At 46.1% G+C, this 15,753-nt stretch overlaps 1 protein-coding gene across 1 annotated transcript in view; it reads right to left on the reverse strand.

The window, feature by feature from the left end:
* Positions 1-810: 810 nt before the first annotated feature.
* Positions 811-15,753, reverse strand: part of LOC311133959 (rho GTPase-activating protein 39-like) — a gene marked incomplete at its 5' end in the record, with an annotated part of 55,689 nt that continues 40,746 nt past the window's right edge. The window contains 8 exon segments of the mRNA XM_084167588.1: positions 811-3,720; positions 3,949-4,118; positions 4,193-4,284; positions 5,060-5,259; positions 5,652-5,725; positions 8,294-8,383; positions 8,602-9,241; positions 11,603-12,992. Of these exon segments, the coding sequence (XP_084023714.1) occupies positions 3,526-3,720; positions 3,949-4,118; positions 4,193-4,284; positions 5,060-5,259; positions 5,652-5,725; positions 8,294-8,383; positions 8,602-9,241; positions 11,603-12,992 (2,851 nt within the window). The 3' untranslated portion in view covers positions 811-3,525.

A 15,753-nucleotide genomic window follows, 5' to 3' on the forward strand; every position in this document is an offset into this window, starting at 1 on the left:
TTGTTTCTGGTGTCCTTTGACAGCTATTTGGTCTTGGCCATAGTGGAGTTTGGAGTGTGACTGTTTGAGGTTGTGGACAGGTGTCTTTTATACTGATAACAAGTTCAAACAGGTGCCATTAATACAGGTAATGAGTGGAGGACAGAGGAGCCTCTTAAAGAAGAAGTTACAGGTCTGTGAGAGCCAGAAATCTTGCTTGTTTGTAGGTGACCAAATACTTATTTTCCACCATAATTTGCAAATAAATTCATTAAAAATCCTACAATGTGATTTTCTGGATTTATTTTTCTCAAATTGTCTGTCATAGTTGACGTGTACCTATGATGAAAATTACAGGCCTCTCTCATCTTTTTAAGTGGGAGAACTTGCACAATTGGTGGCTGACTAAATACTTTTTTCCCCCACTAGCTAATTGCTGGCTGGCTGCAACATCAGAGTATTGTTTGTTGAATAGTGCTATATTTTAATCCGAAATAGGCTATGTTGTCTTTATTTATAAGACAAAGACGTATTTCTATCCTCATCATATTGTTAATTTAATTTCCTGCAACTTCTGCACTACATTCTTATGTACAAAAATATCCACTGTATTTGTTTTAATTTCCAGGACGACAAGGACATGACAACCATAGAGAACTGAGGACCATGTCGGCTTACGTGACAATACTCAAACAGAACAAACACAGACGATACAACACATTTGGACAAGACATTAATATAGGGAATGCCATTGGGCAATAGGCTCAATCAATAATATATACCTTTTTTATACACTTAATCCAGTAAATGGCTGATAACCAGTCTACAATGAAACAAACCTTTATTTTTCTTGAACAATCATTCCATAGAATAACAGAGGGTATGTTCACATAATACACACACACACAATGAGTGGTTGAATCAGTACTATTTTCAAAGGCAAGCTTGCAGCAGGGAAATTAGAGTAATTACAAAAATCAGGAAGGTTCACCTTTATCCTGGATCATTTGAAAATACAGCCAGAGAGCTTACTATTTACAAGCATTATTTACATTAGCATAGCCTCCAGGGAGTGTCTCTTATCTACATCAGTTTACTACATCATAGTTTGGACACGTGAAAATCAGACTTTCAGTTAGCGAGGGAAGCAGAGAGCAGTTATCACTACACCCGTTTTAACAGAACACCTGAGCCAAAATATCAATGGCGAAGAGACGGGATAGTGCTAGTACTTCACACATTTGTTTATGCCTCTTTTCAATTAGATATTGGTGTATTGCAAAAAATAACAATGTATTGTTTTAGTGTGTATTTATATTGTGGCTGTGTAATTGCCTTTACCTGCCCTGGGACTACGGCTGCAAATTAGCTTTTGGCTAACCCCAGCACATTTACATGATGTTGCATTATTGTAATATTGATGTTGATTAATGTGCATTGTCCCCTATAAATAAATAAAATAGGTTTTATTTTTATTGTCACACTGGATTGGTGCAGTGAAATGTGTTGTTTTACAGGTTCAGCCATAATAGTATGGCGCCCCTGGAGCAAATTAGGATTAAGTGCCTTGCTCAAAGGCACAGACAGATTTTCACCTAGTCGGCTCAGGCATTCGAACCAGCGACCTTTCCGGTTACTGGCCCAAAGCTCGAACTGCTAGGCTACCTGCTGCCGAATAGATCTCCCATACACACAGTACATACATGTACCAGTATACATTTATAACATCCTTCCTCAGCAGTTGAACATCAGAGGGTTGTTATTGCAGAACATACTCTGTTGAGCAGACCACTAAAAAGGGCATTTAACACAAACTCCAAAACACATGGTCTTATTGCTTCCAGTTTGTACTTTGAAATGTAAGCTCTGACTGTGGCTCTACTGTAGTCTGACTATAGACTGTAGCTCTACTGTAGTCGGACTATAGACTGTAGCTCTACTGTAGTCGGACTATAGACTGTAGCTCTACTGTAGTCTGAATATAGACTGTAGCTCTACTGTAGTCGGACTATAGACTGTAGCTCTACTGTAGTCTGACTATAGACTGTAGCTCTACTGTAGTCGGACTATAGACTGTAGCTCTACTGTAGTTTGAATATAGACTGTAGCTCTACTGTAGTCGGACTATAGACTGTAGCTCTACTGTAGTCTGAATATAGACTGTAGCTCTACTGTAGTCGGACTATAGACTGTAGCTCTACTGTAGTCGGACTATAGACTGTAGCTCTACTGTAGTCGGACTATAGACTGTAGCTCTACTGTAGTCGGACTATAGACTGTAGCTCTACTGTAGTCGGACTATAGACTGTAGCTCTACTGTAGTCGGACTATAGACTGTAGCTCTACTGTAGTCAGACTATAGACTGTAGCTCTACTGTAGTCGGACTATAGACTGTAGCTCTACTGTAGTCAGACTATAGACTGTAGCTCTACTGTAGTCTGACTATAGACTGTGGCTCTACTGTAGTCGGACTATAGACTACAGCTCTACTGTAGTCGGACTATAGACTACAGCTCTACTGTAGTCAGACTATAGACTGTAGCTCTACTGTAGTCAGACTATAGACTGTAGCTCTACTGTAGTCTGATAATAGACTGTAGCTCTACTGTAGTCTGACTATAAACTGTAGCTCTACTGTAGTCTGAATATAGACTGTGGCTCTACTGTAGTCGGACTATAGACTATAGCTCTACTGTGGTCGGAAATTTCAAAATGGCTGTGGTGGTATAGTTTTTTCTCTCCAGATAAAATCACCAACATAGCAGTGAGACTGATGCAGTCTCTTGTTGATACAACTACAAAAAACATCACAGGAAAGCTTATTTTTAAACGAGATAAATGTTTTCCTCATTCTTCTAATTTGTAAATAAGAACTGGAGGCTGAGTCTCTAAACTCGAACACATACAGACACACACATACAAATACAGACAGACAGATAAAAGAGGCCAAATAGCAACATGGTTTCTTTGTAGATATAAGGTGGGGATCCTGGGTCTGTTTCCTGACGAGAATGTCCATCCTGTACAAACCATATGAGACTCCTGCACAGCCCACATATCCAGCAACGAAACAATGGCACTTCACATTCAGTCATACATTTAGGAGGAAAATCAGATTTTACATGCAGTTTAAAAATAAGTCATCAAAATGAACTGGATAAAAACTGGTCCCTATGATGTAAAGTAATTTGTAGTCTTTTTGGGTGCAATAATTGTGGGGTTCCATCACAGAACACAATGTTGCCTATGCAGTCGGCACAGATGTATTGTTCTGCAGTCAGAAAGTAGGACAGAGGATGGGTCCAATGTCAAGTGACAGTGTTACGTACAGTACTCAGTGGTGAGACATCGGGGTTCTCTCTTATCTTCTTATGTCCCTGCCTTTGAAGACAGAAATGATCAACCCTGTATTGTTACAGTATGATTTCCAGTGTGTGTGTGTTGGTGCTTTGTGACTGGTCAATAGAGTGGGGCAGGCTTCATACAGCAGAGCAGAGTGAATCTCTCAGTGACCCTGGGGCACATGTGGTGTCAAGGGAGTCAGCCTACACAACGCCCTCAATGAAACTGGTGTCCAGGTGAACAATGAGCATGCGCAGGAAAGACATCTCCTTGCGTGTGTTCTCAAAGATGATTCGTGGGTCATCAGACTGGCAGCGGAGGCAGTTTGGGGCCATCACCATGGCAAGGTTATTGACATCCATCTTAGTAACAGACACATTGGCAGGCTGAGCAAACACCTGGGGATAATTAGTGTGGGAGAGAGGGAGAGAAATCATTAGGGACTGAAGGCAGAGTATGTATCTTGAAACTGAGATTGACTAAGGACAAATTAGTGAGTTCGTAGTGATTTGTTCTATTTCAACTTCCTGACCAACGACCATGTCTCCAAGGTTGAATATGATAATAGTTGTGTCAGTATGACTGTATTGTATTAGCTGTGGTGTTCTGTGTCATGTGGTTATTACCTGCAGGAAGTGGATGAAGTAGCACAGCACCAGTCTGTTGAGCTCAGGCAGACACTGGACAACAGTAATGGCTGCCACAGGGTCGTCATAGTTACTGACACACTGCTTGTAGAAGGCCATGGGGATGAGAGGCTCCTCCAACTCACGATACCACAGCTTCATCAGGGAGGCTGGAGGAGATGGGGACAGTGTTAACACTAGCACACACACACACAGATAATAACAGAGGTACAGACTAACTCACCAGGTACGTTGGGGTCTGAGAGGTTTTCTGGGATCCGCCATTGGTCTACCTGGAGCTTCAGTGCGTTGACTTCATCGATATCTCCAGGCACCCTACAGAACAAGCATTCTAATTCAGTATTCAGTTACACTGCATGGCCACTAGGGGGAACTGTAACCCACCACTATTACCAATCTCCAGGTATGTTCAGTGGCATAGCTTGAAAACCCATTATTACATGGTAAAACAGTATCATGACTCGAACGGCACTGGGAGTATCATGTTGTTAATTTGCGGAATTTGTTTGGATTTAGGGACTGACCGTGATAATAATCATGGCGAATAGGCCTGTTCTGTATTAGTTGGAGTAGGAAAAAAATAACCAAACTCCTTATCGCTCATGAAACATTGTAGTGGGTGGGGTATAACGTTTATGTTGAGAATAAATACTCCTCCAAACAAATTAAAATCGAATGGAATTGAATAATCCACAGAAATACAGACCAAATAAAAATACTTACACACAATCACAGATATGAGCATAGCTCTAACAACGTGATTGAAAGCCCATCGCCTCATGCAAAAACAAAAATGTAAACACATTTTATAAAGTATCAAATTAAACATTGCTGGTCTTCAGGGGCTCTTGAGCAGTGGTATGCAATGTTTGCTCTGTTGTCTATCTCTGTACTGTAGGCTACACAGGGAATGTTTGCTTTAAACTGTACTACTTCAGGAGACCACCCACCAAGGCTGGCATACATTTGTCTAGATCCTCACTAGATCTCCTTTTTTGACTGCTACCCTGCTAAACACACAACACAAACCCACACCTCATTGCTGAATACACCAATGAGGTGATTTGCTGACCCTGTCCATCCGTCTCACCTGAAGATGCCCTCAGCCTGGGCCCCTCCCAGTGCCAGGACGTATTGGGAGAGCTGCACCTGTACCCAGGGTAGCTTCCTATCTGGGAAGAGTTCACTCTGGCGCTCCATCACCTCATCCAGGGAGCTGCCAAACAGGGAGGGGGTCACGATGGCCCGTCGGCTGTGGTCAATCTCCTCCAGAGTGGGCTTACGAAGACCCTGCAGGGGAGGTTCAGAGTGTGACTACTAGGACTATATTTTACACTGTTAATGTATGACTATGTCTATGATTATGTCTATGACTGTTAACATCAAAGATTATATCTGAAATAGACTGTTATGTTAAGCCCTGTGACTGTCTAAGAATCTATCCATGTCTATCCATGATAATATGTTTCTGACTAATGTCCATGTTTATCTTTCTAGTATTATTCATCTCTCTATCAACATCTGTATTGGTTAGGACCCCTGTGGGTATTAAACAAATAGGGAAATTCAGGGTGGGGTTGTGTTTTGACTGCATTCTGTATTTGGGACAAATACTATTTTCCCAAGGCTGCCCCCCTTGTTGTCATTCCCCGCCCCTTTGCCATGCTCACTTCTCAAATCACCTTTTTGCCTCCAGTTATGGCCACTTTCTGTAGTTTGCGATAGCAGAACTTGGCATACGTGCTGATGGGCAGACCTGTTAAGAGAGAAGGAAGACAGGGCCACTGTAACACTGAGGAATGAGACTCAGTAACCCAACACCATGGGAAATACCGCTCGTATTGTAGCTGCAGGTCACACCTTCACATATCCATCTGCTCAGTGAGTCAATCCTCTAAGGAACCTTAGTTTTCAACCAAAACAACAGATAAAGGGTTGAACAATTCCTCACTAAATGGACACGCAATTTGTTCCCATAGATGTCAGATATTTCCGAGGCAGTAATTGGGGAGACATGTTCGCTGTGTGATTCTGGCATAAGGGGAACAGAGTATACATGTCTCAACAGTCACGTATAGAAAGAAAAGCTGGGAGAATGGAGCCAGCCAGCCAGCACATCCTGTCCCTGCTGATGCATCAGACAGACACTTAGGACAATGGAGGGAGCAGTACCCCTACCTACACACCCCAACTCTATCTGTCTGCCCCGTTCCCTGTACTTGGGTGTCTTTTCTGAAATAAGATACATTTGAGGAATTAAATAATCATGACTGGGCCTCGAAAAGTAATCGAACAAGGCACTCAACAATCATGCTCCAAATGTATGAGCCACTTCCTAAGAGAATCACATAATATCCATACTACAGGCCATTGTCACTGTGGTAACGCAAATCTACACATAAAAACAGGTCTCCACTTCCTTCCCAGAGCCTCCCTATCACACCCATGGGATCCCAACTATCTCCCTTCCTTCCCAGAGAACTCTCTCTCAGGTGGCTGAGCCTTGGCCAGATGGAGAACTTTGTACAGAAAAATATCCTTCCTGGAATGTTCTCTAGACTGAAAGCCCCTGGATTTATAGCAAACAGGTGACTGACTCTCATGCATGTACACAGCCATCGTTAATCTGGCCCAGTTTGACTGTAATTACAGCTAATTACAGAGATCATAACGATAATTTCCCATTGATCTCAGAGAAAACACACGGTTTTCCCCAAGATTCTCTGAATTAACTAATCATTAGGGGAAGAAAAGCAAGAGTTGGGCTATTTTCTTTACCCAGCCTGTGAGCAGGTTTGAACACCAGCGGTGGTCCAAATGAACATGTTGTTTCGATAAGGCAAAAACAACGACGCTACCAGAACCCATGATAAATCACCACTCATTAGAAGATTAAGAGCACAAGGCAGAGACTGTAATGATGACACCTGTTAACAAATGGGTCCAGACTCTGTCTGCCTATATCTGTTAGATTCTCCCAGGTATCAGTTTAGTGACGCTACCTCAGCCTAGTCTCAGCAAAGTGTTTAAACCCAAGTAAGCAAGCAGACCAGCCTAGGCCCAAGAAAAGCCCTTCCAAGCCCTGCCTAGGCAAAGCCCAGACAAGAGATCTCCAGTTCCCACACGCGACTCCCTCCCACCACTCAGCTCACAGCTGCTCTGTGCCGTGGTCACAACACCACACTTCATTTCAGCTCGTCTATTCAGACAGCAGCTCTCATTATGCTGTTCGTGAGGAGGCTTTCCCCTGTGGTTGGCTGGTGGGTCCACATCGTGAGCAATGCAATAGCCCTTTCCCTCAAGTCATTATTCCAGCCTCTATCTGAAGACCTCTACAGTGAGTCACTCCCATGAAGTGTAGCCATTCCTCATGGCCTGTGAGTCACTGATGTTGTCCAGTGTGTACAATAGGTTGATGTTACAGTCATTGATGTACAATGTGTGTGGGTTCACCAGTGTGGTCACTGCCACAAGACGGGTAGGTTCCTCTCTGATGATAGGGTTTCCCTATAGCAACAAAACTAATGAGTGTGCAGGTTTGGGGCAAAACAGACAGGATTGACTTAGAATCAAAGGATTATTGACAACATGTAAACTATATTTCCTCTTCGAATGGTTATTGGAAACATAAATGCATTTGTACAATGAGCATTTGTTGTCTCTCAAACACATCGTTACAGTTGTTGGTTAGCTAGCTAGTGAAATTTAGCCATATTAGCATAGACATGACATCAGTGAAAACAAGACATGGTATCAATAACAATACAACGAACTGAAACGAGCCACCTACGATTCCCCATATTGCAGCTTCTTGTCATTGTTGCTCGCTATTTTACCATCTAGAATAATAACAACACACAGCCTTTTTACCCCTGCGATGCGCACGCATCATTTTCATGCCGTTGTCAGGCAACCCGTCTATTGGGGTCAGTGCAGTGAGTAGGCTACCTAAATCACAATGTGGGGCTGCCAGAGGGGCCCACTAACATGGCTCCCTATTGTATCTCTATAGAAATTCTTATCGATTCAGCTCTCATACCACCTCCACAGGTATTTTCTGAAAAACATTTAATACATCTACCAGGGAAGTTCTGCATATTGGCATGGTAGTCAATCATAAAAAATTCAATTTCACTCCAAATACTTAATCTGCAGTGAGATATGAACCATGTTTGATTTGTAATGGTTTCTTACCCATAAGGAAATAATAAATAAATGATTGGTCTCTCACTTCAGCACTCTCCATCAGACTTCCTCCTTTGGAAAACACTCCCCAAACTAAACATAAATCTTTATAATGTTGCCTTAGTGATCTCAGACCTACCCTCTTCATCGGTGTTCTGTTTCCGTTTCTTTCTGGACTTTGAGTTCTTCTTCAGTTTCATGTCCTGCTGGTCTAGTATGAACTGAGCCACTGGAAATCAGGAAATAAGGCAGAGGTTAAAAGGCTATTCAGAAAATCAAATAACATCCTTGAAGAGCAAACAGGAGAGAAGAGGAGAGGTAAAACCCACTTCAAATCCTCACACACATCAAGCTAGACCTGTCATGCTGATACTGACAGACAAACAGACATAGTGACAAAAGAAAGAGAGAAAGGTGACCCACCATGTTGCTCAGTCTGAGACTCACGTTTCTTGTCACTGCTCGGATCCGTGTGCCTCTGGATGTATCCCTCCAGGTAGCAGCGGAACTTGGGAGAGGGGGCGAAGAAGGCCAGGCTGACGGCCATCAGCTCCCAGCCTGCAGCCAGGCTCCTAGGGCTGGTGTTGCCCGTGGTCTGCCTCACCAGCTGCACGTACAGCTCGTCCCTCAGGCCCTGCATGCCCCAGCACTTGGTGACGATGAGCAGGGCGGCGTGGCGGCGGTCCAGCCGTGAGGGCCGGTCTCCCATGTAGGCCTGGACCAGTTTGAACATCTCACAGGCCTCCTTCCTCACGGCGCGGTCGCTGGTTACCAGCATGGGCTTCTTGATGGAGCCGCGGTTCCAGGAGAGCATGTTGGCGATGGAGACACGGCGGCGGAACAGGCCCTGGGTGTGCATGTTCAGGTGCTTGCTGGCCCAGTCTGCCATGCCTGAGGTGTCTGGGGGCGGGCGCAGAGTGGCGTAAGAGAGCTGGTGGTAGGAGCCTCCTATTCCTCCTCCTTCTACTCCCTCTCTGTTGTCATGGGAGACGGAGCGTTGGTGATGTGGGCCCAGTGAGCCTGTTCGGCCATCCACTATACCTTTCTTCCTGCTGTCCAACTGAGCCTTCAGTTCCAGGGTCCCCGCCTTCAGGAGAGACAGAGAGAGGGAAGACAGAGGAGAAGAGAGGGAGAGAGAACGCATCAGTGCAGCAGTATGTATGTATGTCCACAGCTGCAGTCTCCTCAGTGTCGACCAGGCTACTTTCCCTTTGCTCTGCAGTGTGAGGGCTCGAGTGGGAATTGTTGCAGGATCGGCACATACATTCCCCAATAATAATATTCCCCAATATTTAAATGGACCTTTTCGTCAGGAGCAGGTGAGGAGCATAGAGTGACATGAGAGGCCCTACCTCTGTTCTGCCCGACCCACCGCTCCTTTAAGACTACATGTGCAAATCCTGTGTCTGATCCCAAGTGGGATTTCTGCCTATACGGAGCCCTGTACACAGTCACCGCCCCTCACAGTGAAAACCAAACCAGTAATCCAGCTCTGGTCAGAGAAACATCCAGGAACAACAAGACACCCAGACCAATTCACAGCAGGAATGTACTATCTGAATATAAATCGTTCAGCATATCTCTTTCATTTGATTATGATGTAATAATATAGGGTTAAAGTGTGCCAGACAGCCTGGAACTTATATGTATGGTTCCTGATCAAATAGTGTAGATCTCCAGATTTGGGTTTGGCAGTACTTCTTTATGGTCATATGGTCTTAATGGTCTTAAATGAGTGGTATGGGTCACTGTTTGAGATCAAATGGAACCAGGGGCAAGTTTAACTAGGCAAAGGAACATTTACAGTATGAATTATACTTTCTATAATTCCTCTTCTCTTTTATACAGATAGCTTCCAGATGCCCCATGACATGGTGGTAATTCAACAGCAGAGTTCAATAAAATAAGTCTCTAAAACAGATTTCAATATCAAACATTCAGGGTTGTATAGATTACACAGTGAAAACAGATCACATTTCTGTACTGGCTTTAAACCACTGTTTTTTAGGGGGGAAAATAAGCAAATGTTCTGCTTCTGAAAGGATAGACAAATGCAGGCAAAGCTTCATGAGGTATAGTCAACAACCAACAGTGTTTGTGTGCATTCTGTACGAGCATATATGTGTGTATCATGATATAACAGAAGGTCTGTGGAACATTTCAGGACAGGATTAGGGGCTCGTTTCCAATATTTGTTGAAATGCGATTGCTTCAGTACCAACCCCTCATGGCACCAGCCTCTGAACCCCAACCGTACCCAGCTCTCCCTGCCAACCTTGTGCCATCTGGGCCACAGTGGCCCTCCTTCCTGACCAGGGGGAGCCATGTTGTGGATCTTCCACGCTTGGCCCGGGCTCCTGATACCAAGGCAGAGCTGGCACAGGGGGACAGGGGCCTGCTGCGTTGGCCAGGTGTAGGACAGTCAGAGGGTGACAGGTAGCACTGCGCTCACAGGCACCATGCCTGGACCATGTATTGGACCAGTGGGGCCTCTGAGCCTGATGCTCCTGATTGGAATGTTTAAGGCGTTACACCTTCCCAGCACCTTCTGTTTCTCTCATTCAGATACTATCTTATTGTTTTCAGGACTTATTTTAAATTTCAACTGAACCACAGACTTTTTAGTTCTATAGTTTCATTGGATTACTGGAACTTCTTTATAAAGACATATGGAATGGGGTGGGTGAAGTAAGTGCATTGTTGAAAGGGCTTTGGGATTATAAAATGGTAGGTCTCATAGCGCTGAGGCTTTGCACAAATCATGTGCACCTGTACTAGCCTAATAATTCAACCTCCTGACAGCAAGCAAGTTATCACTTCTGTCCATCCCATCTGTATGTATTACTCTGCCTAGTTAAACTACCATTAGCACATTTATCTGCTTATATAATACGCCTAATGACCTAATCGGTCCTTACTCTGTTCGGTTTTTTTTAACCTCTGAAAACGGGAGACATAAACACAACACTATAAACTTGTTTATGTATTTAACTTGGTATAGAGACGTCCTCAGTAATCTAGCAATAAAAGTAGTCCTGGAAAGGCACCAGCAATTTGACTAAAACAGAATCCAAAGAAAAAGAACAAACTGTTCCACATAAACAGACCACACATTTTACATTTACATTTTTGTTATTTAGCAGACGCTCTTATCCAGAGCGACTTACAGGAGCAATTAGGGTTAAGTGCCTTGCTTAAGGGCACATCGACAGATTTTTCACCTAGTCGGCTCGGGGATTAGAACCAGCGACCTTTCAGTTACTGGCACAACGCTCTTAACCACTAAGCTACCTGCCGCCCTACGCCCACACAACAACAGGCACTAGTCCGAGTTTTAACTAAGCAGACAAACCAGAACTTTCCATTTATCAGGACTTCCCAGGTCTACCCATATTTCACCTCTCTCTCTCACAGACAGAGAGAGACAAACACTGGAGCGTATGCGTACCTCTGAGGGGGGTCCGGGGGTGTCTGGTGAGGAGAGGCCGGCCTGACTGGTGATGCTCTTCTCCAAGGTGTCCACCTTCTCATAGGTCCTCTTCTGCCTACCAGGCATCTCCAGCGGCGGCAGGGCCGGATTGCCATGATTACCCACCCTGCTCAGCGAGCGGCTGGCGGAGGGGATGTCTTCTCGCGACGCACACCTTCCTCCTCCTCCATACCACCTCAGGGAGTCCACAGGGGAACGTGTCCGGGGCACTGCGCCCCTCTCGCCAATCTCTGCCCCCAGGCCTCCAGCCTTCATCTCCCTCATGGTGTTGGAGCGGCTCACCACCTCCCTCATCTCCGCCATCAGCCTCTCGTTAAGGGCACACAGCTCTCCGCTGCTGCCCACTGAGCCAGGCCGGCCACCGGCCCCCACCCTCCGCCGGCTCTTCCTCCTCAGGCTCGGAGAGGGGCCAGTGGAGTAGCCGGAGTCCTGGTAGGTGGCGGTGGTCTGGGGGCCTGGAGGTATGGGGAAGTCCTGGGAGGCCTGGCTGCTCTGCCTGCTGTAGCGAGCCTCCACTGCCCTCAACACACTGGCCTCCAGGGCCCGCCATGTCTGCTTCTTCTCCAGGGTCCCTGGCTCCCTCTGCTGCCCCCGGGGCTGGGACTGGGGCTGGGCCAAGAGGGGGTCTGATCGTGGGGTGGGGGAGGGGATGCGGGTGGGACAGGGGGAGGTGGACAGGAGGCCCTGTTTGGGATCCACAACGACCATGTGCTTGATGCACTCCAGGCCAGCAGGGCTGTAGTCAGAGGCAGAAGGGTTCCTCTTGTGCCTGGATTCTGAGTGAGATGAGCCAGGGTGCTGGGGGAGCCTGGGCTTTTGCAGGCTGTGTGTGGGGGTGAGGCGGGATAGACCACCAGGCCCATTATGGAGGTGAGCCCCCTCCACCTCCATGTCCACAGGAGGCTCATCATAGATGGGACACTCTTTTCCCGGGTTGTCGTAGAGGGGAGGTGTGGAGGCGTACTGTGGTGACACTGACCTGGGGGTGCTGGGCTGGGACCTGTGACTGCCTGGGGTTTGGGGAGGGTCAGAGGACACCAGACAGAAGCTGCCATTGCCGGTCTTTCTCAAGTGGTGGGCCTGCCGGGCGTCCGTGGCCATCTTGCCGGAGGGTGCGGTCTTGTAGCCGTGGGTGGAGCAGGCGTGGGCCCCCGGGGGCTTGCTGCTGACGGGGAGGAGGGTGAAGGCCTGGTGGCCGTTGGGCTTGGTGTGGGTGTGTGTGTTGTGGTGGCGGAGCTGCAGGTCCGGGCTAGATGGGCCTCCAGGCTGGATCCGACTGACGCTGTTCACTTTAACCAACATGGCTGCCTTAGACCCTGGGGAAGGCTGCCATCTCTGAGAGCGCTCCCTGGAATAGAAAGAGAATGAGGGAAATGATGAGATCTGGGTTTGGATTTAAAGAGATAACTGCAGATAAAAACACACACATCAGATGACAGTCACCCGAACAAGCAAAGCATTGTTCCAAACTTCTTCAAGCCTGTGGTTACTTCTAAATTGTGACCATCAAAAAATGCTCCACAAATTTACATTCCAAGCTCAGATAGAGTTGGGAAAACAACCGTGATCCGATTCCTCGCATTCTTCCCCAAACATTTCACTGACCCTCCAAAGACTATTCATTTTTTAGTCCAGCCAGCCAAAATACTGCCTTCTAAGTCATAAGACAATAACTCCAGTGTGTGTTGTGCAAACCAACCTCCTAAAAATACACAATTACCACTGCACTTCTGACTGAGGCAGATTAAGAAGACTTCTCATTACTGTCTGGGTTAGAGGAGTGGAAAACATTTCTTACGTAAGTGTGTTAAGTATTCTCCTGCTCTGGACTATAACACAGTACCTCCCCCCACCCCTACACCCAAGAGTAGTGACCCATTAATTACATGGACTCAAAACACCTTGTGAACCAATTGGTTAACATTTGCGAAATGACAAAACATGATCAGACCTAAGGTCCCAGCTGCCACAGTTCCAAAACACTCAGAGACTGAGTAGAGTAGTAGAGAAGAGTGTTTATGAGAACATATTTGGAGAGCAGAATTACAGTAGAAGAGTGTCCATCTGCCCTGAGGACTGGAGGTTGACACTCCTCCCTTGCGGCTAACTTCAGACGATGTCAGAATGCTAATCCCAGCACTGGGAACTAATCTGGCATTATTCTGTTTACACCGCTCTCTCACCCTGTAATCCATGTGGCCCCAGTATCAGGCCTCATTCATTCCACAATATCTCACTTAGATCTCACTGCCATCCATCCGTGGTTCAGCAAATAAACACTTCTATCTATCTGACCAACTGTGACTGAAACAACTCCTATCATACAGCATATAAGAGTAATCTGCTAACTTCAAGAATCAAAGGTTGAGAATGCTTTACAGTACTAGCAATACAGACCAAGGATTAGAAAAGCAGAGACTTACCTTCTGCCCTCCACCCTCTATACCGTATAGCCAACAACACACTGTAACCAATACTATTGAACCTGAATGCCTCTATCCTTCTGCAGCCAGACATCTAACAGACTGACCCACATGCTTCCTCCTAAGTCTCAGGAATGGAGTTACTGGGGAGCTTAAGAGTAGGAAGAGGACAGAGAAAACCTTCTGTAGTTTGTAACAATACAATAATTCCCCTGGGGCTCGAGCTTCTCGGACCAATGGCAAACTTCCTCACATCCTTCTAATACCCACTGCACTGCATTCTCTCTCTTTCCCTCAGACAGTCACGCCACCTCAGTGATTTGAATGTAAACAGGCTCTTCAAACGGTTGAGCAGATATAGCTTCCACAGCCCATAAACAGCTGGGCCTGAGCCACCTGGCAGCCTCCCAGCACAGCCAGCCCTGTCCTTGTGGTGTTGGGAACATTCCAGGGCCTCGCCTCTGTTTACTGCCCCACACGTGGATCCAGACGAGCGGAGACTAGTGACACGCTGCAGAGTGGACAGAAGCCACTTCAAACCGGCTGTGATTGGGCTGCTTTAGTTCTCAGCAGAGTGTGACAAACTGAGGTGGGAGACTGCTGAAAACGTGCTGCTGCTGTCTGAACTCTTTGAAATGTGGGACTCAGAGGAAGTCCTCCTTCCGTTATGTTCAGGGGTTGGTGATGTCAGTGATGTTACCTCCATAACAGAGGCAGTGTCAAGGAGATTTCTATGATCAAGGATTATGGTCTGATGTTGGAACTAACCTTTGAATTGTGAATTGACTTGCAAAAAAAGACAAACATGAAAAATTACTGTTTTAAAACAGCCAGTTTAATATGGCACCGAATGGGCTACATTACAGTAACCATTAAAGAGGCAAGAAGGAATTTATGCAAAAGGAAAAAGACCACATGTAACCTAACACAATGATCACATGCTAAATACATTATACACTCAGTGGCCAGTTTATTAGGTACACCCATCTAGTACCGGGTCGGACCCCCTTTGCCTCCAGAACAGCCTGAATTTTTTGGGCCATGGAAACGTTGCTCAATTGGTATCAATGGACCTAACGTGTGCCAGGAAAACAATCCCCACACCATTACACCTCTGCCACCAGCCTGTACCGTTGACACCAGGCAGGATGGGGCCATAGACTCATGCTGTTTACGCCAAATCCTGACTGCCATTAGCATGACGCAACAGGAACCGGGATTCGTCTGACCAGGCAATGTTTTTCCACTCAATTGTCCAGTGTTGGTGATCGCGTGCCCACTGGAGCCGCTTCTTCTTGTTTTTAGCTGATAGGAGTGGAACCCGTGACAAGGACCGACGGGTTGTGCGTTCCGAGATGCTGTTCTGCACACCACTGTTGTATTGCACCGTTATTTGCCTGTTTGTGGCCCGCCTGTTAGCTTGCACGATTCTTACCATTCTCCTTCGACCTCATCAACGAGCTGTTTTTGCCCAAAGGACTGCCGCTGACTGGATGTTTTTGTTTGTCACACCATTCTCGGTAAACCCTAGACACTGTCATGCGTGAAAAGCCCAGGAGGCCATCCGTTTCTGAGATACTGGATCCGGCGCGCCTTGGCACCGATGATCATACCACGCTCAAAGTCGCTTAGGTCACTCGTTTTTCCCATTCTAACGTTCAATTGAACAGTAACAGAATGCCTTGA

Source organism: Coregonus lavaretus, assembly GCF_964263955.1.
Source record: "Coregonus lavaretus genome assembly, chromosome: 8".
Classification (NCBI taxonomy): Eukaryota; Metazoa; Chordata; class Actinopteri; order Salmoniformes; family Salmonidae; genus Coregonus; species Coregonus lavaretus.